Source organism: Epinephelus fuscoguttatus, linkage group LG18 (genome assembly GCF_011397635.1).
Source record: "Epinephelus fuscoguttatus linkage group LG18, E.fuscoguttatus.final_Chr_v1".
NCBI classification, from domain to species: domain Eukaryota; kingdom Metazoa; phylum Chordata; class Actinopteri; order Perciformes; family Serranidae; genus Epinephelus; species Epinephelus fuscoguttatus.
In genome coordinates this window covers 20205713-20229272 of record NC_064769.1, presented here as the reverse complement: position 1 = coordinate 20229272, position 23560 = coordinate 20205713, and the positions used below count along the sequence as shown (strand labels likewise).

General features: G+C 42.1%; 2 protein-coding genes across 4 annotated transcripts; both read right to left on the bottom strand.

Moving 5' to 3' along the window:
• Positions 1–2789: 2789 nt before the first annotated feature.
• LOC125906107 (inositol polyphosphate 5-phosphatase K) lies at positions 2790–17861 on the bottom strand. Its single transcript, XM_049604526.1, has 13 exons — positions 16648–17861; positions 14740–15375; positions 11127–11234; positions 10843–10951; positions 10610–10726; positions 10010–10185; positions 7986–8097; positions 7349–7458; positions 7057–7267; positions 6803–6940; positions 6637–6702; positions 6448–6552; positions 2790–4039 (listed from the first exon to the last, which is right to left on the bottom strand). Exons 2-13 carry the CDS (start codon positions 15369–15371, stop codon positions 3575–3577), a joined length of 2349 nt encoding a protein of 782 aa, XP_049460483.1. The 5' UTR covers positions 15372–15375; positions 16648–17861; the 3' UTR covers positions 2790–3574.
• Positions 17862–17973: 112 nt separating this feature from the next.
• On the bottom strand, positions 17974–23201 carry smtna (smoothelin a). Of its 3 annotated transcripts, none has more exons than XM_049604530.1 (8): positions 22985–23201; positions 22332–22458; positions 21557–21632; positions 21312–21440; positions 21193–21226; positions 20252–20366; positions 19974–20125; positions 17974–19814 (listed from the first exon to the last, which is right to left on the bottom strand). In XM_049604530.1, the coding sequence occupies exons 2-8, from the start codon at positions 22416–22418 to the stop codon at positions 19667–19669; spliced, it is 741 nt and encodes a 246-aa protein (XP_049460487.1). In that variant the 5' UTR covers positions 22419–22458; positions 22985–23201; the 3' UTR covers positions 17974–19666. The 3 variants fall into 3 exon arrangements, with proteins under 3 accessions (XP_049460487.1, XP_049460486.1, XP_049460484.1); XM_049604529.1 differs by having other exon boundaries at positions 22332–22436; XM_049604527.1 differs by having other exon boundaries at positions 22332–22433.
• Between the last annotated feature and the right edge of the window lie 359 nt (positions 23202–23560).

Genomic DNA, 23560 nt, shown 5'->3' with positions numbered 1-23560 from the left:
AGGGTGTTAAAAACATGACTGTTAATATTCCAGAATCACCCAGAAGGCTAGTTTTCATCTGTCGTCCCTGGCAAGGTGGGAGTTTGGCAGCCTAAAAGCAAGAAACAACTTCAAGAATAATAACCATGAGGCAAACCATATCAGTTATGATAAGAACAAAACAAAGACAGACATAAGCTGAACACAGACATGGGCAAACTCAATTACAGTTCAGCAAAGCAAAAACAGACAGTACTGTACATCTTATATTACATTACATTTCAGCTTCACGGAAACAGACACAAGCAAAAGCAAATATGAGCAGCGAGACAACAGTAGCACTAAGGTTAGTCAAGCGACAGGGTCATTTAGCAGCATACAAATTGTGTTTTTTATTTAATTTAATTTTATATACTTTATTAATCCCAAAGGGGAAATTCAACTTTTCACTCTGTTGTCATATACATAAACACACACGCCTGAAATACACACACATGCACAAACAGGACCTGTACATGCATTAAATGGAGAGATGTCAGATGCCTTGGATGGGGTGCATTGCCTGGGGGCACTTCGGTGGTAAGCTGGCACCTCTCAACCTGCCAGTCCATGCTCCATATTTGGTCTTGATGGGGCTTGACCTGGTGACCCTCTGGTTCTCAACCCAGGTCTCTATGTGCTGAGCTACTGCCGCCCCAGTTAACAGACATTTGCCAAATAATAAGTTATCCACACTAGCGTCATATTCAATTATATTTGCTTTGTTCAGCCGTGTTGTGCTTGTTTTAGCTGTATGTCTGTTTCTTTGTATGCACATCATTAACATAGAGTCACATTCCTTGTATCACAAACTTGGCCATTAAAGCTGATTATGTTTCTAAGGCATTATGACAGATTATGGCTTTAGAGGGCTGAAATCAGTGGTGTAGTGGAGGGTACACGCAGGTATACAAGGCATAGCCGGCTCTTTTTCTGGCCATTTATCGGCCAAAAAGCCATTGGAATATATAGTACAGTATATCCCCTTCAGTAACCTAACTAACCAGTCTATCTAGCCGTACACCCACCTCGTAAACTACCACTGCACCACTGGCTGAAATATTCCAATCTCAGATTTGTCTCAATTTAAGAACATTTAGAGTCTTTAAACAGCTGACGGATAAAGGGTTTCACATCATTAAAGAATCTTTAGAGGCTCGAAGAGGTGAAAGTATCAAATATTCTGCTTGTTTGAGGATTTGTAGAGGCCAGAGGGCAAAGCAGCTTTGTTTATACAGCACATTTCAAACAGGTTAAAGTTCTTTGCATAGGCAACAGCAAGCATTAGAATGACACCCAAAATCAACAGGTGATAAAAGAGAAAACAAAACAATTAAAATATAAAAAATGGATTTAAAAATAGATAAAATGAAATAACACAAAAAGAATAGACCAGAAATAAACGGACGTATTAAGAATTTCACTTATTTGGGGATTTTTAGAGGAATAAAGAGATGGAAGCATAGCCTGTTCCTCTTGTTTGAGGACTGGTAAGCGCTGGAGGGTGAGGCAAACACAGCAACAATTTAACATGAGATAAGACAAGAATTAGAGTGACTTGCAAAAACAACCAGCAGACACAGAATTACAATTAAGACAGAATTAAATGAAAAAAAAAAGATAACATGAAATAAAAATCCAAATGGTATAGACCAGAAATAGAGTCAGAGTGCAGATATGCAAATGCAACAAAATGAAGAGCAGAAAATATCAAGCATTTGACGTATTGTAAGGATTTTAAGAGGTGAGACTATTAAGTATTTTGCATATTTTAATAATTTTAATAGGTTTAAAACGGTGAATGTATTGAGTGTTTCACTTTGTTTAGGATTTTAGGGATTTTTGACACTTAAAGAAGTGAATGTATCTAGTGTTTTACTTATTTCAAGGATTTTAAAGGCCTGAAAGGTAAAAATATCAAGTATCTTAAGGATTTCTAGATGCCCAAAGAGGTGCTGGTATCTGATAATTCATAGGAAAATAGCAGAAAGATAGAAATTTGTATGTAAAAGTTTTTTTTCCACATCTGTGTCATCATCTGGAGGCTCCTCAGATTTTTCTCAGTTCCTAACCCCTGGCTTGGGAGCCACTGACTTAGAATGGCCTTGTCCTTATTTGAACCCTTCATCTAAAAATCTCCCAATCCCATCTCATTCACTCCAACAATGTCATATGAATTAAACAGTTTGATTGTTCGCTCAATATGTGGAGAGGGAAAAAACTGTCAGTGGCAGTTGCTTCATTGGATCTGTAATGATGATTGAGGGTTGGCCCCGTATGCAGCCAGCTATGCAGTTGGGATCATATGCCTTATTTATAGCTGCTCAACTGATATTATTGAGGGGATGATTCCTTTGTGTGTGTGCGGCTTGTTTTGCCTCTCCTCCCTGGTGTCTATATTTGGTTTTAGACCTGCTTACTAATCCAAAGACTGATTATCTTGATTACAAACATCAGGGCAAACCATAAGCTGCGCACACGCTTCTGAGAAACCTCAAGATCTTCTTTGCTTTAACTAATTGTACGGATGTTTCAATTCTGTTTGGTTGTTTCTATTTGAAAAATGTCAGATTTTTTCACACCATCTGTGTGTGTGAAGTGATATCAGCATATCATTGACATCCTGCTGGACGAGCTGTCGCTGCCCAGCCTCACAGACTGATTATGTGTCATTAAGTGAATTGAGTCTATGTATACACTTCTTCTTAACGGCGCGATTGTGTTTGCCCAATAAACAGCATTTTGACCGTTAACTTTGTTTGTTCCTCTTTTATTTGCACACTCACACAGGTACACGACACTGTTTTCCTTGAAGCAAAAACAAACACATTAGCCTTGACACACGCTCACTGACCTCTATAGAACAGGGGCTGTATTCACAAAGCTGCTAAGAAATGTAACATTGATCTAAGATTAAAGTCACATGTTCACACGTACAGTTCAGACTGACTGCTGTTGTAAATGCTCTACCTCTGCTGCTGAATAATTTCATGAATACAGACCAAGAACTATAGAGTTAAAAGTTGTCATCTGGTCCAAATGTTTCACACATTTAAGTTTTAACATGTAGTCCTACACCCCCCCCCAACACACACACAGACACACACACACACACACACACGCTCACTCTCTCTATTATGAACTATGATACCATCAATACTTCTGGTCCAGGGTCCTTGTTTTGATACCAGACTGTTGGATCCATATTTCCGTCAGTAATAACTGGTCACATCCATCACATGTTTACTCCAACTTTGGTTTCACATTCAATATGTTTATGTATGATATAGCTTATGAGTCTATAAAAGCACTTGTTGTCAAGAGTCTGGACACATTTGACTCCAAGATACACACAGTGTATGAGATGATGGTAGAGTCTGAGACAGAGAGCTGCAGGGCTACAATGTGGAATGTTTGCAAACTACATTAGGAGTCACCACATGTGCTGCTTCTACGAGCACAGTGACGTTGTGGGATCAGATCAGATGCTGAATGCATGGATATTGCCATCGTTCTCCTTGTACTGCACCTCCTTGTAACTATTGATGTCTATATTCTATGCAGTGTCTGTTTCCCCTGTCTTCCCTATCTGTTTGAGCCCTGTGGGGCTAACCTGAGCTGGTCTGTGTTCACCTAAGATGGCAGCGACCAGGGCCTCCGGTGCAGTCACCCCGCTGCCTGGAGACACAGGGCTGCGGGGACTGAGCGGGCTGATGACGGGGGATGTCACAGTGTCGGGGGAGACCAGTCGCTCCTTCTTGGAGCAGGGAGAGCGGCTGCGAGTCTGGCCTTCTTTGGAGCGAGGACAGAGGCTGAGGCCCTGCAGGGAGGGGAGGGGGTTGGAGGTAAGAGCAGGGACAGCAGGGCTGCGGCTGCGACGGTGGCGATGGTGGTGTTTGCCTGTTTTAGGGCTCGGGCTGCGGGAGTTTGGAGCCAGCAGAACCAGAGTGCTGTCGTCTTCTGAGCTGATGTCTGAGCCGTCAGAGCGATGTGCGGTGGGACTGTGGACTGGAATCTTGATCTGTAAGGATGGAGGAATCAAGAGAGGATAAGGTCATGAACAAGGTCGCCAAAAAGGAATTGACCAAACATATGTGGGCACACCTCTCTGTTTGGTTCACATTTTTTATTTCTCCCAGCTATTTGGGATCAGTAGGACCTGATAATAATGAGCATAAAAAAACTAAACATTGTCAACAATGATAAAGTCTCAATGTCCTAAAACAAGCTGATAATAAATTCCTAATGTCTTCAAACAAGTACTTCCAAGCACTAATTAACAGTGTGTTAGCTTGTTACTGTTGCTAAAATTGGTGAAATGTGTTGCCATATCAAACAACAAACATTATAAATCATAACGTAAGGCAGGTTTCTTCCTCCTGTCTTATCTATAAACTTGTTAGTTACTGAATTATCTATCAAAGGGCTGTCGGGACAGCTTCTGGGAGTGACTTGATCCACTTAACTCTCCCAAAAAGAACGCAGGATAACACCAGGAGTGGCACCTCACATCTTATATACCACTCTGCCAAACTTCATCATAACTCTTATCACCTACACGTAAGGTGCGCGAGATTAAATAGTTCCCAAATGTAAGTGAGGAGCAAAATAAAATATGTAAAAAGCTGCAAAATGATGAACGGAGAAAAACAAGACAATCTACTTGATGCGTCCTCACGAAAATAAATCTCCACTTAATCTTACTATCTTACTATATAATGAAAACTCTGTCTGTGTGTGTGTCTGTGTCTCTGTTCCACGTTTTTCTCCTCCCTGACTTGGTCAATCCATGTGAAATTTGGCGTAGTGGTAGAGGGTCATGGGAGGATGCGAATGAAGCACTATTACATCAATTGGCCAAAGGGGGTCGCTATAGCAACCGATTGAAATTGCAAACTTTGAATGGGCATATTTCATGGCCGGTATGTCATAGAGACATGAAACTTTGCACAGAGATGTCTCTCCTCATGAGGAACAAATCTGCCTCAAGAACCCATAACTTCCGGTTATATAGATTTTCCGCCATTTTGAATTTTTTGAAAATCACTTACGGTAAAATCAATCTCTTCCTAGGAAGTTTGACCGATCTGCATGAAACTCGGTGAACACCATCTAGGGACCAATATCTAAAGTTCCCTCTTGGCAAAAGTTGGAAAACTTACTAAAACTGAGCTTCTATAAGGTAATGAATATCATCACATAAAGGTGTATAACATCTCAAGGGTTTCACCGATCACCATACAACTTTGATATCTCAGAATTGTATTTAAGGACAGTATCTGAGTAGATGTACTTTCCTTCTCTGTTTTAACTTGTCACATCTGGGCACACTGGAATTCCTAGTTTGGTGCAGAAGAACTTGTCTGGCCCGCACATCCAGCACCGCTGGGATGAACTGGAATGCAGCCTATTGCCCAACATCAGTGGTTGACTCCACAACTGCTCATGTCTCTGTAGCCTGGTCTAAAAATCTTGTCGAAAAACTTTCCCTGAGGGGTGGAGGCTGTTATTTAACAGTCAGGTATGACTACTGTAATGCTTAGAATCCACATACTTGCACTGCATTGTCATACTGTTTTAACTTTTGAACTTTGTATGGACATTGACAGACCCTATTTTTCAACAAAAAACACAAGTACATTTATTTTTCATGAATAATGAACTCATTGCAATGAATAAAGTGATGCTTTAAAAAAACAATACTGCATATATATTTTGTATATTTGTCATCACTACTCAAAATATCCTCAATTTCTGAAGTACCTGCACAAAACAGTGTGTTCAAACCCTTCTGAGGCAAATGTTCTGTGTACATAAGCAATAGGATGCGTTAGAAGATGATTGTATCATTAGAAATCAGGGCAGTATTTTCCTGTTCACGCTCAGATCCCCTGTCCATTCCAATGGACAGCTATAAATCTTGAAGATGATATTTTGACAAATAAGTTATATAACATCTCATCTTGCATAACAAATTATTTACTTTAACAATATGATTAATAGGTGAGTATGTGCCTCGTGCTTTTCCTTGCCTCAAGGCCGGCCATGCTTGTTAAAAAAAATGGGGTGTGGTTTCACTAGAGTCCACTTTGGGTGATGTGGAACACTGTGGTTGGGTTGTAGTTATCCAGCCAAATAAGTTTGTGCATTTGAATGGAGTCAGATGACTGCACTGAGCTCTGAACTCAGGCCCATCAAACACCTTTGGGATGATGTGGAAGGCAGATTGTGAGTCGGCCTAACGCCCAACATCAGTGGCTGACTTCATTATTGCTCTTGACCCTGCAGCCTGGTCTTGTGGGAGTATGGTGTTAATGCTTGGGAGTCCACATATGTACGGCAGTATGTATGTGCATATCCATTCATGAATGCATCATAAGAGGCAGTGAGATGGCTTTCTTTTTGACAATGACCTCTGACTTTTGTTACCTGAATTGGTGTCGACAAGCCGACAATGCTGTTCATGTTATGACTGTAGAAACCCAGGATGTAATCACAGTCATCTCTCGGCAAATCCTCCTCAGCAAATATCACCTGGTCAAGACAGGAACAGAGAGAAATTAACTGTGAATTCAGCTGTCGCACCAAATAAAGTGTGAATTTGACTGTGTGACACACCTGTGTTGCGTGCTCTCCCTTGGCCCATATGTATGCCTGGTAATCTTTATGATGTCTGAATCCGACCTGTGCAGAAGCAACAAATGGATCACTTCAAATCCTGAGACTGGGCATCAAATTGTAAGAATCTATCCTGAGCTTCTGAGCAAAACAATCTGAGAGTTACCTTGTATATTGCTACCCAGTCCCACGAGCTGCGCTGATAAGTCGATGCAACAGTGAATCTTACTGTAGCATCTGAGACTTTACACCACTCCTTGTTCACCTGCAGCTCCACCAGGGGCATATCCACCCTGAATGGGAACTATTAAAAAAAAAAAAAACAGCACAAGACAGGTAAGTAAAACAAAAGCAAGTGAAACAAAGAGTGATGTTATTAATGAATGTGGTGAGAGTGTATTTGAGGAATTACTGTCTCACATGCAGTGAAAACACGGCAGACACAGGCTTGTGGTCGCTGATGGTGAAGCCCATGTGACTTCGGTACACATGCTGTTGCACTTTAGTTGCCCCACCCAGCCACGAGGTCAGACCCCGCTGCAGTGCTGCATTGTGGGTTGGAACTGGGGAGCCGGTGCGACGATGGCGCCAGAGGATGCGATCTGTCCAGGCAGGTTTCCTCTTTTTTGCACTAACAGAAAATATGTAAAATGGGACAGACTGTCAAAGCAGGCAGAAACACTTTAACAGCCGTTATGACATAATAACTAACCTGGTGTCGTACGTATGAGTGCCCACATCAAACTTATAAGTGGGTGGGAATTTGAGTGGTCCCTCGATGAAGCCTTCCAGGATGGACTCTGTGTTTTTAGCCATGTTGAGCTGCAGATCAGACAAATGATGGAAAAGCAGAGCAGGTCACATGCCTGGACAAAGGCATAACTTTGGTTTGAGAGGTGGGTGTGGCACAATAAAACAGGGTGCCTGGGGTATGGAAAAAAATCTGTGATTTGAATTCTATTTCCTGCATTTCTATATACATGTAGGAACTACAGAAACTCCTCTGAGGCATTTTTTGGGAGTATATCAGAGCAAACTCTGCAGGCAAATTCACATTCTCAGCCAGGATCTGACAGCTGGTTCAGCAGCAGCATATTAAGCACAATTTTTGTGGTTAAAAAAATGATAAAGAGTTTGAAAGTGTGGGGAGACAAATGGCATTTTGAAATTACACCTGGATGTGTCTGGATGAATCTCATTCACCCTGACAGACTGATATCTATTCACTTTGTGCCACAGCGCCCTCTGCTGGCTGTAGTCAGGGATCAAGAGACAAACAAATGCTGTAAAGCCTTCCAGAAAAATCCAGGTATGTCTGTGAAGAGGCAATCATGTTAAAAATGCCTCACCTGATCTCGCTCCCACAGAAGAGGCAGCTTATTGCTGTCGATAGCACATTTCACCACATGGATGTCGTAGTCCTCAATGCGGAAATTTAGATCCCCAAACCAAAACACGACACTGGGGACAGACGAAATACAATTATGACATATCAATTTACAGAAAGGAAAGGATGTTGACATAAAGGCTCTGTTAAATATCATACTTAATTTAATGTTTGTTGCAATATCCTGAGAAAGCTGTAACACCTTCAGTCATAAAAGTTTGTTACTTGAAACTCAAGACACATAAAAGATCAACTAATGAGACTTTAAGCTCAGTAATGTAATATTGGCCCCTAAGATGTATTTATCAATAGTGAGCAGCTGCCACAAGTTACAGCTCAGGTCAGGTCTGAAATATTTTGGTGCCAATAAAAACTAAAACAGAATATTTTTTGAATGAATGTTTGACATCTATTTGTGAATTTTGACGGGTGAATGTTGGTGTTCATCTTTTATATGGGTGACCTCTCTTTAGCTGAATTAATGACGCTCGTCAAATTTTTGAAACTCAGTATTTAAAACTTTGTCTTATATCCTGAGACAAATGATAGAACCTGAGCCAGTGTTGGCTATATTTGGGGTACTGAGAGAAGATAGTGCTCTTAAAGGGACTCACTTCCACTGTGGCAAAGTTCGCAACCTTTTAGCACACACATCAATTCTATTGAACTAGAAAAAGGCACAACCTCATTCTTACACTACATTGATCAAAGATGTTTTGCAACACATTTAAAACCTCTTACCATTCCTGTAAAATTCACCTAAATCGCCAATCCAAGGCACACCAAGTAGTCAGTAAACTGAAAGATGTTCTTGTTCAGTTTTCAGTGCATGTACATGCATTGTCTCATTTGAAAGGCAACTCTCTGAAGTTTTTTCCCCAACAGTCAGAATCACAGTTATATAAGTTTCAACACACTGAAATAAAAGCTTTTTTGGTCTTCGCCTGAATACATTCTCGAAAAAAAAAAAAAAGATGCTACAGATGACTAACACTCGGAGGTATCAGCTTGGAACCACAATGGGATCATAGCACGAAGCCTCACCTAGTCCAAATTTAAAGTAGATGACAATATCAGAAAATAAACATTTCACATGTTTTTCTAAGGTTCTGTCCAGGTGCTTTAAAAAAGGGGGAAAAACAATGTATGTAAAGCACGGAAGCTCCTGTTGGCTCAAGTGAGGTGTCAACCAAAAGGTCAGAGTTTAGCCACCATTTTGATATTGAGGAGTCGCTATATTTACACGCCAATGGATGTTAATACCTACAACAACAAGAGGAATATGACCCCTTCAAATGAGTCAACAGCAGTCTGTGGATATCTATAATATGTTTGGATTTACTGTTTTGCTGGATTCAGATCGTCTGGACCTTTGAGAGTGCATGAGGACCGTTTTTGTTGGAATATTATTGATCTGTGGATTATGATTAACCATACTGGGTGAGTTTATTCTGTCAGACAAAGGCATTTATTGAACCTGTAGTGATGGTTGTATCTTGAAATGGTCCATGTCAATCAAACTGCAAGGAGCTAAGCTTTTGAAGGATAGGTCATATGAGTAAACCAGTTAACTACACCAAATACAGCAGTTGTTTAGATATCATAATTATCAAATAAAACCCTACAAGGACCCACAGACAGGAGGTCATATTGTTAAGATTAACTGAGAAAAATTCTGGGAGGTTTCACTGAGATTCTCCATTAAACCTGGCAACCCTTCATTGAGTATGCACAGCTTAGGTGGTAAGTATCCTCTTAACCCTTTGCTACATAACTCGGTAACCCCTATTGTGAGATGTCAATAATCACCATGTTAAACAACATCGTACCTTTGTTAATATTTAAACAGTGTATTTATTGTATGCATCCTATTGTGTGTCCATGTATGTAAATTCTGTGCTGTTTTTTTTTAATATTCCATATAAGTATTCCATATATGTTAACTAAAACACCAATAAACAGATGTTAAAAAATGATGTCACCCACTCATGGTCCAGCACACCAGTGGCAGTCCCTCCTTCAAACTGCTGCTGTTGCAGGATGCTTTCAAAGTCTTCCATCCGCTGCTCCAGGTTCCTCATGTGAGCTGGCAGGTGACAGTTGAGAAAGCACACCGGGTGGCCAAACACTGTCATCCTAGCGCTGACACCCCCTTTATTCCCCTTAGAGTAAGAAAAAAGGACAGAGAGAGGACACAGTGATAAATGTACCCCGTTATTCATTAAATAACGCGATTTTTAAACACCAGCATGTATCAACCATTTCTGTGCTCGGGGACAAAGTCAGGATGTTTTTTCTGCCAGAGTCACAGAACCAGAGAGCCAGACAGCCTGCTGCTGCACTGACCTCAAAGAGAAGGAGACTGCACCAGGGTGATGCTGACATCAACACGCACAGGAGGGTCACACACTGACATATGCACCCACGCATGCACGCGCCTGCTGCTGGCAGGAGGGAGCACACACGCGTCACCTTTTCGACACCCCGCCCCACACCCTAAATCCCACTGACACAAACCCACCACAAATGTTGCAACGTAATAAATCTCAGAATTCAGAACAGCACGTTTCAATGCGTAGCACGTACCCAATATCCCCCAAGTCCTGTGCGCGTACTCTCTGTCTGCACACCTCTGAGGAATGGAAGATGGCAGAACTTAGAGAAAACCAGCAGCAGCACTCCCTGCATACGCTGGGACGCCACCTGAACAGATGACATGAAAAATAATATATTACCGTGGTTTTATAGTGGTACAAATTGTACAGGAGTAAAAAAATCTACAGTGTGACTTATGAGAACAGATTTGAGTCTGGACTGACCAAAACATATCCAAAAGGACTGAGCGTGTCCATGCAGAGCTCACTCCACTGGTCTGAGAAAAGAACATCCTTCAGCCGCTTGTTTATCATGGAGTTGACTTCCTGGAGTCTGTTTGTTGCCAGGAAAGTAGAGAAAAGTCATTAACAAGTGAAAATGAAAGATGAATAAAAAGGACAGTGACGGGTAACAGTAGGGGACGGATCAAAAATGAACACAGATGACTGAGTGGGCACTCGCGGCTGTCTCTCTGGCACTGCTGAGCCTGGTGGAAATACTTGCTTACCCGATGATAAACATGTCAACGCTCCCATCTGAAACATTTGGTCCGAACAGAGAAGTGATGTCATCTGGCGGGACAGCTGATCCCACGTTCCACGTGACGATGTAGACCCTTTCAGAGGATAGAAACAGTGGAAATGCTGCATTAGATTTGAGCACTCTATACTGTGTACTGTAGGGTGAGCGAGGACATAATCTGTGCTGTAATCCTCAGAGAAATAGCTTTTTACCCGTGGTGCTGTATATAGAAAAAAAAAGATACGCACAATTAAGCACCGCTTTGTACCTCGATGATGACTAAGGTGTGTGTGAGTGTGTCAGAGGAGAGAGAGAACCAGAGATGGAGCAAACTGTCCTTTCCAATTAAACTACCAACAACACATTTCATTACACAAAAAAGAAGCAACTTATTAGGGCTGCAACTAACATTTATATATTCAATTAATCATTTTTTCTATTGAAAAAATAACAATTACAGTCTCCCGAAATCCAAGGTGATCCAAGGTGTCCTTTAAAGCAGTGGTTCCCAACTGGTTCATCCACAGGGTCCAGGTTTCTCCTTAGTCATTAGTTCAAGGTCCACATGAGGAAAATATATTCAGTGTCATACTTGCATTTGAACATGTCTTCAAACTAGTTTGCTGTCTCTGTTAAGTAGCTGTCCATTAGTTGCTCACTCTACAGCAGGAAACAGCACTTGAACTAAAAGCTCTGTGCCGGAAATTCATTGTACTTTAAAGTAAAGTGTGTTTTTACAAACTTGACACACTCTCGAGTCACCTGCGGTCCATTTAGAAAGGCCTTCAATTATTTTATCTACTCAGGTGTTTTTGTACTCTGAGCAAAAAATATGTGCAATTGTGTTACCTTAAAAACCCAATAAAGCTTAAGTGATTAAAAAAAGAAAGGACCCGTGACCCACCAGTTGGGAATCCCTGCTTTAAAGGGATAGGTCAGATCTTTAGAAGTGGGGTTGTATGCGGTGCTTATCCATCGTCGGTGTATTACATGCAGCAGATGGCGGTAAAGACGCCTCCAGTTTGGAGAACAGGAGTACCATCTTGGAAACAAAGCAATGTATTGCTCGGGGTCCGCAACAAAATGTATTTCAGCCACCTAAAAAAAGGTCACACCTAAATTAATCAATATCATTTTAAGTGTACGCTATATTGAGAATATTTTCACTGCTTTACCTGACTGTCAGACACGGCTGCTATTGGCCATTTACAGTAGGTGCCCTGAGTGGTAATTGCTTTGAAAAGTCACAAAGCTTTACAAACTCTGCATGTATGTTCCTCTACTGACGAACTATAGAACAGGTGTTCAGTAGCTGCTGGAGGCTCTACAGAGGCACACTTGTCTGCATTTCCTGGCTGCAAGGTTGTTAATTAGGTCCTTATATGACAGCTTCTGAGCAAGTTCTGCACTGATACTGAAGACAGCAAGACCATTAAGACATTTCTGTACCATTTTGAACACAAGTATATTCTAATGAGCTTCAGTTTTTAAACACTTTGCTCAGCAGAGGCAACTGGCTACATTAATAACTGTTATAAAAAAGCGAAGTCGTGCTGCTGCTGTTAATGCAAGATTTGTGAGTTGATGCAATACCTATGATTATGATTGATGATTATCATATTGGGCTGTGGCGGTGCGGTTGTCAGACAGCAATTTTTGACGGGGAACTGAATTACATCACTCAAAGCCAGACTCCAGACTCCATTGAGAAAAACAGTGATTCAACATTGCTGAACACAGGAGTTGCTGGTTTGCAGCTGCCTCAATCAGTTGTTTTGTTTGTGTTATTGTGTATTGAGTATTGCCAAGTATTCAGCTCTGGTGGCAGAGTGTCGAAGGCAGGGGTGGAAGGCCTGCTGTGAGTGGGCTGCAGAGGCTTCGCAGGACGATCTCTGCACCGGGTCCTGGGACTCTTAGGGATCTGCAGCGACACAGAGCCATCAAGAACATCTTGGAAGCCGCTGAAAAGGCTTCCCGTTGGCTTTGGATTAAGAGGGGTGATGAGTGGCAAAGTGAGCTACATGGACACAAGTCAAGGCCTGATGATATTACATGACTGTGTCTTTAGCTAAAATGGTTAGTTCAGATTCACCAAAGTCACACAGCAACACAAACTAACTGACTGAGGCAGCGGTAAACCAGTAGGTCTTGTGTGAAGTGAGATAAAATGACTGTATTTTATTCAAAGGAGTCTGGTAGCTGATGAGAGCATAGATGGAGACAGAAACAGTTAACGACATCTTTGTTGGAGCAGGCTGTCTGATTGAAAGGTAAAGCAGTGAAAATACCCTAAATGTAGCATACAGCTAAACTGTCATTGATTGTTTTAGGTGGGACTGTTTTTAGGTGGTTAAATATGTTTAGCTGCTGCCCCCATCCACAGCAGTACACTGCTTTATGTCTGTGTCAGCACTCCTGCCACTTCTCCAAACTGGGGGCGTGCCAACAGACATCTACTGTAGGTAATACACTGACCATGGACAAGTATCCGATACAGCCCCACTTAAAAAAACAAAACAAAACTGAACTATCCCTTTAATGTCTTATTTTTTCCAAAAACCAAAGATATTCACTTTTTTCATAACAGAAAATGAAGAAAAATAACAAATCCTCACATTTAAGAAGCGGGAGCCAACAAATATTTGGGTTTTTTTTTTGCTTCAAATATGACTGAAATGATTATTCAGTTAAAATTAGTTGCCAATTCATTTTCTTCCAATTTGATAAATCAGCGATATCATCACTACATCAGTCATTAAACTGGGCTGGTTGCTGTCTGAGTCATGATTTCTGCCCTCACATGAAAACAGTTTTAGCAATAAACATATAGACTTGTATCCAAATTTAATTACTTACAATATTCGACAGACATGGTCCAAAAGGTTTGAACAGAACTAGGGGCGAAAAGCTTTTAAATACGCAGCCCCAGGAGGACCTGAAATCTGAGGTGATTATTCCAGGTAATTTGAGTCATTTTTAATGGATCGAGAAAAAGCTTGATCAATGATCTTGGTAAGTGTGATTGCTCATAAATGTTTCACTGATATCGCTAGCAAAGTGCTTCCTGTTTATGTATTATAACTGTCTTTTTGTGCTGCATTTTAACTAGATGTTGTGCTCCCTCATTTGTGATGTGTGATAGTTGTACTTGTCTGTTTTCCTTAGTTTGGTCCATTAGAATATGATGAGGAACGTGTCTTTAAGTGTGACAGTAGGCCTGGCAGAGGTTGCTGCCATCTTAGCACCTCCAAAGACATTATTTTCCCCTCCACATAAACACAGTTCCACAAATTTAAACAAGTTTTTTTTACAGGCAGCTGATGTTTATGAGCAAGGATCACAACAGAAGTATGCCTCTGGGAAGTCTGCCAACAAAATGTGGCTGTGTCACTCAGGTTCACAAAGCTCTTAGTGACATGTGCAGCTTTGATTCATGTGACATGGTCTGGCACGCATCAGCTTTCTTACAGCCGCTGACTGCAGGACAGCTCCTGCAGCTGTATTTAGACATGACAGGGAACAACATTCACAGCACAGAATCCTTTTGAAGCATCACAGGCTACGTAACGTTTTAATAAAAGTGGCATTATTTGTCTCACCTGAAGTCATCGTTGTCTCCTGCTGGCTTCTCGGGCTGCACTTGGCTCTGTGTGGAGCTCCCAGGTGAGGGGGTCCTCTGTGGCTGAGGGCTGAGGCTGGATTTGGGGCTGAGGCTGGGGTTGGGATGGGGCAAGGTGGGACTGGGGCTCAGGTAAGGCTGGCTGGTGTAAGACTGAGGGCTGCGGGGACTCTGAGGACTGTGACGGCAGAGGGGGGACTCTGTTGGGGAATGCGGCAGGACATTGGCACTCTGAGGTCCTGGGATACAAACTGGGATCAAATCTATTTCCTTGGAGGGGTCCACTAAGAGTCTGGTTGTCTTTGGAGCAGGTTTAGTCCCGAGAGCAGTCGGTCTCGGCCGGCTTATGCTCACCAGAGTTGTTGGTATGGACCCTGCCTTTGTCTGCCCTGACTGCTTCTGGTCTGTCACTTTCACAGGTGCAGGTACAGGCTGCACGGGGCTCAATCCAGACTGTTTCTTGAGCGCCTCCGGTGGGCTGATGAGAGGGGGCTCCTGGACTGCGAGCTTTGGAGGTAAACCCGGGCCAACTCCGATCAATGGACAGGGTCCAGGTTGCACTTTGGGACCACAAGGGTCAGTGCTAATTTGCTTCTGCTGCGTGCGCTCCATCAACCTGCAACAGGGAGAATGTGGATAACTGTAACACAATATTTTTTCTTCATAGTGTTTGAGAGAAAAGAATTTCACATGAAAACAATATAATGTGGCCTGCAGACTGCATAAAATGACCTTTGCATCATTTGTCCTTCAGCATGTCTTGATCCTGCCTCCACTTAGCCTCAACACTGGTTAGTGGGTCCTCAGTAAACAGGTAAAACAGCAAAGGATTTGGCTGCAATGAGCTGGAGCTGTGAGGATTTATCACGTAATATTGAGCACCTGTCCACATCACGCTCCCCAGGCATCACTGATGACGTTATCGTGAGTAGGCAATTGGGCTGAGACAGTGACTGAAGAAGTGCTCAAACCTCTGTTGCAAGGCAAAGTCGTGCACTCAAAATGTGAAGTGAAAGTGCGTAAATATAAGCATCAAAAGTAAAGTAAAGGCACCCATTTTACAACTGTATATATAACATTGGATTATAACTATGGATGCATTAATGTGTAAGCATTAGTTGCTTTATATTGCACCATAATTGATTAGTTGATTATATTCTGTATTGGTGATTTGAATCTGTAAAATATAGGAACCACAGCTGTAAGACAGATGTATGTACCCAGTTATTTCCAACCAGTGTCTGCAGGAGCTAACTTTGTACCTCCGACCTGGATTACGTCCTTGTTGCCTAGCAACGTTAATTAGCCTCCTGACCCTTTTTGCTGAGCAAAAGACAGAACCGATGGTGATCATTATGGGATGGCATCACAGCGTGGGGCGCTCTGCTGCTCGCCGCTCAGCTACCCATTTGATGTCTGTCACAGCCGCAGATAAAAGAGCACATCAGACAATGTCAACAGACACTGTAGGTCACGAGGAGGAGGAGAACGCCTGACACGATAGGAGCACCCACCATTTTGTTTACGTGCCCTCCCACACAGAAATTATACACCTCTCTTAATCATTCATCACATGCAAATTAGGATCTCTTTGTATCAGAGGATCTCATGTGACCACAGTAGTATCCTGCAGCACAGAGCTCTGACAGATAGTGATCAGACTGGTTTGAGGTGAATTCACTTTAAAAGTGAAAAGGTAACTTTCATAGATTAAGTACCACAGTGCATGTGGGCCCCCTTTCTCATTTTTCACAGTGCATGAGGCTGCAAGTCTGAATGACAGCTCCATTATCTTCAAAGGTGCGAGCTGGGATTCAGGACAAACACCACAAAGATCAATTTTACGCACAAAATCAACACACAGGTGCAGAGAAAAGATCTGTCTTACCTTTCATGCGCTTTTTTAATTAAATGTGATGTCCAAGGTGAACCGCAAAGGTGATCTCACAAATTCACAGTGGGGATCAGCATCTGTCTCCTTTTGTCTCACACGCCAATCAGTACTCCGACAAGACTGTCACATAAAGATGGATTAAACAGTCCGGAACCGGACCGACCCAGCCAGCCTGCAGGATGGACGGCTGCGACCCCCGTCGGTACCGCGGACAGACAGCGGACGTCTCCGTCACGGTTGCAGACCGCGCCGCGGGGCTGTCAGGACAGGAGGCGGTCACGGTTGATGTGTCCGGACTCTTGCATGTTGATGTTTGCGCTGCGATACCCGAGCTGATTACACCTCATCCTACTTATCTCTGTCTATAGCGCAGCGCAGTTTGACCGGAGCAGATGTGCACTTTTCCGGTCAGCAGCATCCCGCCTCCTGCACCTCCCGCACACCGGCCGTACAGAGACCCATCACGCGCGCTCTCAGTGCACCTCCCTCTCTCTGTGGGCACCTGAGGGGGCGGGCTGAGCTGAGCAGGAGAGGCAAAACAAAAATCAGCTGCCAAAGTGCATCCGGCCAGAAATAATTGAGCATCTGTTCTATCAGTGACGCATTAATCTGGCATTAGTGCGTCACTGATGGGGGAATTGATCAGCATGCCAATATCTAAAATTCAGTTTGGCAAAGCTACCTCGGCTATCTGTGATATGCAATCAATTATACCTACTCCCGGCTTGTTGCTTATACAGTTACATCTCTGTAGATATAAAAACCATGTTGATTCTATGTAATTTCATTATTAAATTGAGATTTTACTAATATGTTCCTCATTTTGTATATTCTAAAAAGATAATCTCAGCTGCTGTTGATGATTATTGTTATTAATAGTAGTTTTAGTTCTGCTAGAGCATAAGTATATAAATAATTCAGCATATGAACTGTGCAGTGTCAAAATGCTGTGTCAAACCCCATAAGTTATGTTGATTCTATAACGTCATTATTAAGTTGAAATTTTGCTTATATTGTCCTCATTTTTCATATTAAAAAAAGATAATCTCAGCTGCTGCTGCTGATTATTATTAATTGTAACTTTACTTCTAGCAGTGCCTATAGAGTATCTAAATTATTCAGCAGATAAACTGTGCATAGGTCATCATACTTTGTCACAGCCCCAAGTTTGTAAAGCAGATTTATAAATGCACAAATGAAAACCATTTATACCAAAGTCCTCGCTGAAAAGTATTAAATAAAACATGAGGACTTGCTGAATATTATATTTGACAACATCACCATTTAGTTCCACCATCAGTTACAGAGGACAACAGTATGTATAATGGAATGGATGTTTATTAAATGTGTCTGTAGTACTCACAACCTCAGGCCCTCAACAGCATCATGATAAAAATTTGCTCCCAGATTCTCTGTGGCTCTGACTGGGATTAATGCAGATGTGTAATCTCAGTGGAATGCACTGATCCTAAGCCCCAGCTGTCTACTGAGAGCACATAGACACCCGTCAGGCCCTGCTAACACACAAACCAGTACAGATACTAGTCAGCAGCCACTGTGCATTTACATTCACATGATGATTAAATGCTTAAAGGGACAGTTCACCCAAACATTTTTTAAAAACCAACTCAACAACACATAATCCTCCTCTTACCTGTAGTGCTATTTATTAGTCTAGACTGTTTTGGTGTGAGTTACCCGGGTGATGAAGAAATCGACCACAGAGATGTCTGCCTTCTCTCCAATATAACAGAACTAGATGGCACTCAGCTTGTGGTGCTCAAAGTGCCAAAAAACTACATTTGGAAAAACTCAACAGCAATGTCTCTTCGCAGAAATTATGACCTGGTTCCTCAAGATAATCCACAGACCTTGTTGTGAGCAGTTTCATGCAGGAACTATTTTCCTTCTATTAAAATGCACTTGCCAAACATATCACCGTGCAGAAGGACGCATCTACTTGTGGACAAGAGGCTCAAGCTCATGACAGCTCGAGATGTAAACATTCACAGGAGCTGTACACATGCCACGTCTTTAACAGCCTGGGAAACGTGAGGTCAGGCACTGGGTGCTACATTTGTGCCAACTCTCAAGAGCGCGGCAACAGATTGTGTCTGAGGTTAATAAGTAACCTTAACAAACACGTATCATAGTCTGTTTGCCTGAAATCCTGAGTGCTGAGCTGATCTTCTTCCAGGCACTGTTTATAACTGTGTAGGCCTATTGTCCGTGGGACAGATGTTAAGCTCTGGCAGCCCTGTACCAAAATGATCAACTTTTCTATATATATATATCACAGACTGAATATTTACAGAATAAGGAAAAGATATCGGTCGGACTGTTGTTCCTCGTCACATGACGTGCAGTGTGCGCTGCTACATTCCAAAAGTTGAACTTGGTTTATCTCAGAGCGCTCTGGCCACGCGTCTTCATTGAAAACAATTAATTTGGGGTCGCAAAAAAATGCATTAGGCCCTCCTCAGCTGAGCTCTGACATTAGCTAGCTCAGTGGTGCCAGGTGAGCTAGCAGTAGATGCACGCTCCCTTCTGCACAAAGATACTGTTGGTGGATGTAGTTCAGTAGAGAGAAAATAGTTCCTGCATGAAACTGCTTACAAAAGGTCTGTAGATTATCTTGAGTAACTGGGTCATGATTTCTGGAAAGAGACATTGCTGTTGAGTTTTTCAAATTCATTTTTTGGGCGCTTTGAGCACCACAAGCTGAGTGCCATCTAGTTCCATTATATTCAAGAGAAGGCAGACATCTCTATAGCCGATATCTCCAACACTCAGCAACTCACACCAAAACAATTTAGACTGATAACAGCACTATAGGTAAAAGGAAAAATATGTGTTTTTCATTTGGGGGTGAACGGTCCCTTTAAAATCAACTCAAAATGTAAGTATTCAGTTGAGAAAGGTGCTTAATATTATCTTTTTGACCTAAGCTCACACGTATGTGTATTACTTATAAAAATTTAAAATCACAGCCAATCTTGAAAGCTGTCAGACTCTACACTCGCTTCTTGGTTTTGACCAGGCCTTTCTCCACCAGGCAGCGGTAGAACTCCTGGATGTATGTGTAAACACACTTCCAGTCGGGCTCTTTCATCCGGACTAAGTCATCGGCGTCCAGCAGAGGGGGGCAGCCTGCCAGCCTCCTGCAGATACAGAGAGAGAGAGAGGGCGCCACTGACAAACGACTTGAGACAAACTATGACAGAGAACTATAAAGTGACTTTGTTTTATCTGCAATGCACTGCTGGAGTTTGTTCCAGACAAGATGCATCTGCTTCTTCATATAAGGAGTGACAGCTCACTCTGCAGTGCTGAAAGCCAGCTGGAAGTTGTCTCTAGGCTTGTTGGGGTTGAGGATGGAGTACTCGAACGCATCGGGGAAGAAGCGATGCACCAAGGCACAGAAGGCTATGCCATCCCTCCAACTTGAGGAGAAGTTCTGGATGTCCACCCCCTGTTTCACACCAGAGTGGAGTCAGTTTAGAAGAAATGGTGGCAGAGATCGAGACACAAGGGGCAGAGCTATGTATAGCTCCACTGGGCAATAATTCACAGACAAAGAGAGTCAGGGCATGTTTACCTCATATGGCTCTGTTTTGGCCCTGCACCAGTCCAGAAGCATCTGTTTGACATTTTTAACATTTGGTGCTGCACCAGGACATTTCTGGGCTGAGACCACAGCAGGACTGGCCTTGCTGAGGAGAGGAAACAAGGAGATTTACACTGCATGAACAAAAAGTAGTTTACCTCATCTTTCAACTGTGCAAATGTTTTGCCTGACAAAAGTATTTTTTCCCTTTTTGGGTGAATTTCTAAACATACAAGAGGACTTTTCTTAGCAGCCATCAGACCCCCAATAGATATCTCATTAGGACTTTACCTCACAGGTAGCACTATGTAACATCTTGCAAATCTGGCGGTCCAGTGTGTAGGATTTAGGGGGTTATATTGGCAGAAATGGAATATAATATAATAAGTATGCTGTCTTTAGTGTATAATCACCTGAAAATATGAATTACTGTGTGTTTGTTACCTTAGAGTGAGGCATTTATCTACATAGGAAGCAGGCCCTTGTCAGCGGAGATCATCTCCAACATGCCAAACAGCATAGGAGAAACTGACTTTTTAACATGAAAGTGCTTTATTAAGTGTTTTTTTTATCAGTTTTAATCATCAGGTCCGTTTGTTTTGGAGAGGAAGAGACTTCTGCAGATAATTCGGCTCATGGGAAAAACCTCCTGAACAATGAACAGTGAAGAAATTCTGACCAGGAGAAGTTTCAGGTGGAGGCAATTCTCACTGCTAAATGCCGCTAAATCCCCCTAAATCTTACACACTTCTCCTTTAAGCTTCAAAAAATGGCTTTGCATGCAAGGCCAACATAATTTTAACAAAAATGTAATTCATTTGCTAAATGATGCACATTATACGGGCGTGTCTGGGATTAAATGAATGCTCGTCCTGTTTGGTTGTAAAGTAAATAAACCCAAATATGCAAAACTAATCATACAATCAACTCACCTGACTGCTGATGGAGAGAGCTGGCCTGATGGCTCTAACAACATGCAGAGAATCAAATTAACATCAAGATCATTTGAATAAAACATACAAATATCATAAAAGCGTGTTCATAAACTCACTGTTTGTTGGTGGCTGCTGGTTCATGGACGCTCTGCCTATGCTAACAGCCCCGCCTGTTGTCCCTCCTTTGCTCAGGCCCTGCTGTCTCAGGTCCTGCTGCCTCGACCCTCGATCCTGCTCCCGTTTATCTGATGAGAGATGGTGGAGAATTTAGAGAGGAAGCAAAGAAGCAGAGGAATAATGGCAGATATTATAATGGTAACTTCGGGCTAATTCTCGCATGGAAGCAAAAGTCAGCCTTTACCTCTCTTCTTCTTGAGCAGGTCCCTTAATGCAGCACGAAGCATTCTTCTCTCCTCAAAATCTGTTGTATTGTCCAGCTAAGAAGAGAAAGCACAGGTTAAAGTTAATAACTGACTTAAGGATCACCTAATTTTCGAAAAGAAGGTGTGATAAAAGTCCTATTGTCAGAGTTAGGAAAATTGCAAATACAAAAAGCTGATTTTGAATGAGACATTTAGGAGATTTTGGTTTTCTTTTTGCACAAGGCAAGGCAAGTTTATGTATAAACCCATAGGTGTGGATGAAGGCGATATGTTCCCCTCAGTATTCAGAAAAATAAAAACTAGTAGAAGGAGTTGGAGGACTTTTATTTTGAAAATAAAAAGTCTTTTACACCATAAATCGATGTAAAAAAGGCACATATTGGTGCATATAAATTCACCAGAATGCAGGAAATTAGGTATTTGATGCTCAAAATTTTCTGGTGGAGGACAGCAGAACCCATTGTTTCATGTGTGCACACCCCTGCCCAATGCTGAAACAAAACCTAAACCCTTGTATAGAGCTATAGCAGATTTCAGCAATAGGATAATTCAAAATACTTCACATAAAACATTACAAAGTCCAAAAGGCATGACAAAAGGACATCTAAACACAATTTTTAAACAGTCATTAAAGAGCCAGAGGCAATTCCCTCCCTCCTCTTACAGCCCTGTTTGCATGATACATTTACACGGTGGTAGGAGGCATAAACTATATCATATATAGTTTATATAAGTCACAAATAATTGACTCACCATCTTGTTGAGAACCTCTTCATCCTCAATAGCAGCCAGTTCTTCACTGGTCACTGAGGCTGATCCACCATCAGTTTTTGACTCCATGTCTGAGGAGCAAATCTGCTGGATTGCGCAGAAACACACGCTGGTGACAAATATTTAAGATACATACACTTCTTGAGAGTCTTGAACAGGACATGAACTAAAAGAGCGGCAGAAGAACTTCACCTTTCTCACATGGAAATGCAGCGACTTGGCCTGAATGATCATACTGTCATCATACACATAGATTTGAAGATGTTTGAATTATCTACACAGACCAGATACAGTTATTTACACTAAACAATGTGCAAACAGAGCTTAAATCACACTGCAGTAACTCACTATAAGTCTTAACAAACTGAACAGCCATGGAAAGAAATGTTTGTCTTACTTAAGTACCCCTCAGTGTATTGCAGCAACTGGCTGAGTGCAGCACAGGAGGGGCAAAAACACGTACAAATATAGTAATGTAGTGGAACAGGACCATTACAAAAAGAATCTGATAACAGCGTCAAAGTATGCGCAGGGAAAGAAGGAGTCAGGATGAGACAAGATGGGAAGAATTATGTAATAAAGAGGGGACAAATGACAACAGTGAGTGGTGGCTGTTGAGGTGCAGTGTCACTCACCTGTTTTCAGGATACAAACTTGTGTATCTAGTAGAAGTCTTTGGGTTTCTTAGAAGTCCTCAGCGCTCCCCTCTCCTCGATCCTCCTTCAGACTTGTCTGGAGAGCTGTGATAGCTCAGTCCTGACATCACACCTAACACCGCAGCGCTTCATAAGGATGCATGTTGGGAGAGCGAGTGGAGGTTGCTTACATGAACCACCCAAGATGGGAGGAAAGGAGGAGGGGAGAAGTCTCCGTCACCCTCACCAGAATCTCACCTCCTCTTGCCATCCCGGATGATGTCATGTGAAATGTTACAAGGCCAAACACTTTTTTTTAATTCACAATTTTCACTTGGTTATGCTTCATTTGGAGGGTGCTGCAGGGAAATCTATTGGCTGGGAAACAAAGAGTTAACAAGGGGGGAAAAAGTGAGGAGCACTGCCTTATTCAGGCAAAAGGCACTCTGTTTACAGAAGTAGAGGAATCTGTACAAGAGGACCGAGAACGCAAACACACACACAGACACACACACACACGGTGGAAAGAACCATAAGTAAAACACACTCTTCAACTTCACCAATGATTATTAAGTG

What these genes read in the sequence shown, in the direction of transcription:
- LOC125906107 (XM_049604526.1), bottom strand. Translation starts at nt 15,371, where the DNA reads ATGGAGCGCACGCAGCAGAAGCAAATTAGCACTGACCCTTGTGGTCCC. An exon ending in GGAGACAACGATGACTTCAG is followed by an intron (nt 11,235 to 14,739) that starts GTGAGACAAATA and finishes ATCCTCTGAAAG; the next exon opens with GGTCTACATCGTCACGTGGA. An exon ending in ACTCATACGTACGACACCAG is followed by an intron (nt 7,268 to 7,348) that starts GTTAGTTATTAT and finishes ATTTTCTGTTAG; the next exon opens with TGCAAAAAAGAGGAAACCTG.
- smtna (XM_049604530.1), bottom strand. Translation starts at nt 22,418, where the DNA reads ATGGAGTCAAAAACTGATGGTGGATCAGCCTCAGTGACCAGTGAAGAA. An exon ending in AAGAGGTTCTCAACAAGATG is followed by an intron (nt 21,633 to 22,331) that starts GTGAGTCAATTA and finishes TTCTCTTCTTAG; the next exon opens with CTGGACAATACAACAGATTT. An exon ending in CTGGCTTTCAGCACTGCAGA is followed by an intron (nt 19,815 to 19,973) that starts GTGAGCTGTCAC and finishes CTGTATCTGCAG; the next exon opens with GAGGCTGGCAGGCTGCCCCC.